We start from the raw sequence: 3,773 nt of genomic DNA, 5'->3' as shown, positions 1-3,773 counted from the left end.
CAATGGTGCTAATTTAAAACGGAAACAAACTCAGACTCTCACCAGACCTGCAGACTAAGAAGCCTAGTGAGCCTATCAACTGAAAATGGCCTAATTTAAATACTGTGTTGATGTTATGATACGCAGTCTTTCCATAGTTTTCTCGCTCGGACTGGTCCACATTTGTTTCGGGAAGCAAGGAGTATGTCGCGCGTCACTGTTTCACAGGAGTGGCATATGAACTTTTTTTATTTATTTATATTTATATATATTTATATATATATATATATATATATATATATATATATATATATATATATATATATATATATATATATATATATATATATATATATGATATGGTCATTATTTGAACTGGCTAGCCAGCTAACTTAACTTTAGCTAGCTAACAATTTAGAAACAAACAAAAACATTGTTTTGAAAGTTTCCTGGTTTTCTAGATTGACATATACTACATTCATTTTTAAACGATTGGGTTTATTGGTGTTACAATACACCAGTTGTGCCACGTTGGACCGTCAGGCTGCTGATGTCATGCAGCCTGTCGTTGTTCGTGTTTATACTTTCTCATAAACGACAATGACAAGTTTGACGTCGGACGACAATAGAAGGTTCATGATGTCACTGCGATAACTATATACAGATATGCCAAAAACGTATTACAAAAATACGTATTACAAACCAGCCTTTAGGCTCGAAATCTACTCCCATTCAGCCTCACATGTGAATCCTTAAAGAGATGGGTGGGGCTTAAGGCTTAAGAGGGTGTGAACGGTGCTGAATGGGTGGAGACAAAGAAGAGCTCTCCAGTAGGTACCAAAACATTCAAGGGCTGTTTTCTCAAAAGTGTAACAAAGTTTAGACAACTTTCAAAGCATAATTACTTTCCCCATTGTTCCTCAACTGTAGTGTTTGATATACCATTTTCTAGCTCTGAGTCTCTACTTTTGTAAAAAAAAAAAAAAAAAAAAATTAAAAAAAACATTTCAAATGTTGCTACAGAAGATTGAATCGAGCCGTTGTGACACAATTTCATGTCGGTCTGTCTTTTTTTTAGGGCATGGGGGTACGGAGGAAGTTGACCCCGTTTTGTGGTCCAGGAAACTTGGACAAATCATTTGCTGCGTGCCAAATGGCACCTTATTCACATAAGGCACTAGTTTAGACCAGAGCAGGGCACTCGTTTAGACCAGAGCAGGGCACTACTATAGACCAGAGCAGGGCACTACTATAGACCAGAGCAGGGCACTACTATAGACCAGAGCAGGACACTACTATAGACCAGAGCAGGACACTACTATAGACCAGAGCAGGACACTACTATAGACCAGAGCAGGACACTACTATAGACCAGAGCAGGGCACTACTATAGACCAGAGCAGGACACTACTATAGACCAGAGCAGGACACTACTATAGACCAGAGCAGGGCACTACTATAGACCAGAGCAGGGCACTACTATAGACCAGAGCAGGGCACTACTATAGACCAGAGCAGGGCACTACTATAGACCAGAGCAGGGCACTCACTATAAGACCAGAGCAGGGCACTACTATAGACCAGAGCAGGACACTACTATAGACCAGAGCAGGACACTACTATAGACCAGAGCAGGACACTACTATAGACCAGAGCAGGGCACTACTATAGACCAGAGCAGGACACTACTATAGACCAGAGCAGGACACTACTATAGACCAGAGCAGGACACTACTATAGACAGAGCAGGACACTACTATAGACCAGAGCAGGACACTACTATAGACCAGAGCAGGACACTACTATAGACCAGAGCAGGGCACTACTATAGACCAGAGCAGGGCACTACTATAGACCAGAGCAGGGCACTACTATAGACCAGAGCAGGACACTACTATAGACCAGAGCAGGACACTACTATAGACCAGAGCAGGACACTACTATAGACCAGAGCAGGACACTACTATAGACCAGAGCAGGACACTACTATAGACCAGAGCAGGACACTACTATAGACCAGAGCAGGACACTACTATAGACCAGAGCAGGACACTACAATAGACCAGAGCAGGGCACTACTATAGACCAGAGCAGGACACTACTTTAGACCAGAGCAGGACACTACAATAGACCAGAGCAGGACACTACTATAGACCAGAGCAGGGCACTAGTAATAATAGTAATTAGGGAATATAGTGTCATTTTGGACGTAGACATTGTCTGCCTTGTCCATCATGATCACAACTGTTCTATAAACATTGACCCATATTGATGCACATCATTGACGTTGCTCACAGAGTAAAGTAGACTAGGGAACTGTTTTTGTTGTTGTTGCCTATTTTACTTGAGATTAATAAAACGATTCCAGCTTTATCATAGCTTACTTTGAATGGAGTTATACTAACTTTTCTTTAATCAAGGCGTATAGGCCTATCACCTAAACCAGCAAGTACTAGTTCACAGAGTATTTACCTCATCTATAGATGGATATGTTCATGTATAAATATTCCCAATTCTGCAACTAGTTATAGAAACGGGCAGAGTCCTGAAGCATCACTCGCGCAACAGTTCCAAGAGCGCACATCCAATGTTTAATCAACACTTATAGGGACCTATGAAATGTAAGGTCTACATAGTAAAACGACGTTATCATGTTGCAGTTAGCTGAACTTTGGGAAGATGGCATCTTCAAAAAGGTCCGTGCTGTGCGTTTAAGAAAGAAAGAAGAAGAAAGGCCAATATCAATAGGTTACCTTGTCTGTCTGAATGCTGATTGCGCTGCCGTACCGGCAGTAAGTAACGAAATGTTCACAGTTATTCCACAGCAAACTGTAAGGTATCTTCCCAACCATTTCCTCCGCTCTCCTCGCAATCTCTTCGCTATCCAACGGTCGTTTCTGCACGGTAGTGTCCATAACGTTAAGTAAAATTGACGCGCCGTAGGCAAAATCCTCAACAGTATCCACCCGGATGCTGGCGCTTTTGGAGAGGACGCCGAGAACTAAACGTTTGTTAGTTACCGTCACCTGAATGAAACGCTTGTCCGTCGTAAAAAGTGGCAAAATATCCGGAATTAGATGTGCCACCCGGTTGTCCCCTAAATAGATACCGAAATGAGTGAATAGAGTCCGGGGAACTTCTAACAAGTCTCCCCGCTGGTATAGGGAGTCTGGGAGTGCGGTGTCGACGGAGGGATCGGGGACCTCCTCTTTCTCGCAGGGATTTGTAACTATCTTCTTCTCCCTCTCTCTCTGTGTGTCTGGAAAAAACAGACGGGTCCTGAAGTGATTGAAGACATTGAGGTGAGTGAGGAAGAATACTTTTTCCAGGAGTAATGTGAGCGAATCCAACATGTTTATTTGGAGGGGAATTTCTTGTCCTTGTTGTGTTGTTTTTTTTTTTCTTCTTCCCCGTAGATGTTGTCCTCCTCGCCTCGCGCTCCTCTATCATCTTCAGCTCGCGGCCAATTTCAACGGGGAGCCCACGATGACGTGGTGAGGGATCCGAGGATCCGATTGGCTGCTGTTTGAAAGCAGAGTATTCCGGTAGGTAGTCCTCATTCTGGAGAGAGAGAGAGACGGAGAGAGAGAGAGAAAGAGAGAGAGATGGAGAGAGAGAGAGAGAGAGATGGAGAGAGACAGAAGGAGAGACAGAGACAGACAGAGAGAGAGAGAGAGAGAGAGAGAGAGAGAGAGAGAGAGAGAGAGAGAGACGGAGAGAGAGAGAGATGGAGAGAGAGGTTACAGCTTGTTGTCTTTTTACATTTTGTTATCAAAGCTACAGGCAGTGGACAT

General features: G+C 43.1%; 1 protein-coding gene across 1 annotated transcript in view; it reads right to left on the bottom strand.

Moving 5' to 3' along the window:
• LOC115194898 (lecithin retinol acyltransferase) overlaps positions 1-3,437 on the bottom strand; it is a 6,043-nt gene extending 2,606 nt beyond the window's left edge. Inside the window, exon 1 of the mRNA XM_029754802.1 lies at positions 2,733-3,437. Within this exon, the coding sequence (XP_029610662.1) occupies positions 2,733-3,332 (600 nt within the window). The 5' untranslated portion in view covers positions 3,333-3,437. The remainder of the gene's footprint in view (positions 1-2,732) is intronic.
• Positions 3,438-3,773: the final 336 nt, after the last annotated feature.

Source organism: Salmo trutta, chromosome 5 (assembly GCF_901001165.1).
Source record: "Salmo trutta chromosome 5, fSalTru1.1, whole genome shotgun sequence".
NCBI classification, from domain to species: Eukaryota; Metazoa; Chordata; class Actinopteri; order Salmoniformes; family Salmonidae; genus Salmo; species Salmo trutta.
Note: the sequence above shows the minus strand (reverse complement) of the source record. Positions and strands in the feature narration are given on the sequence as shown.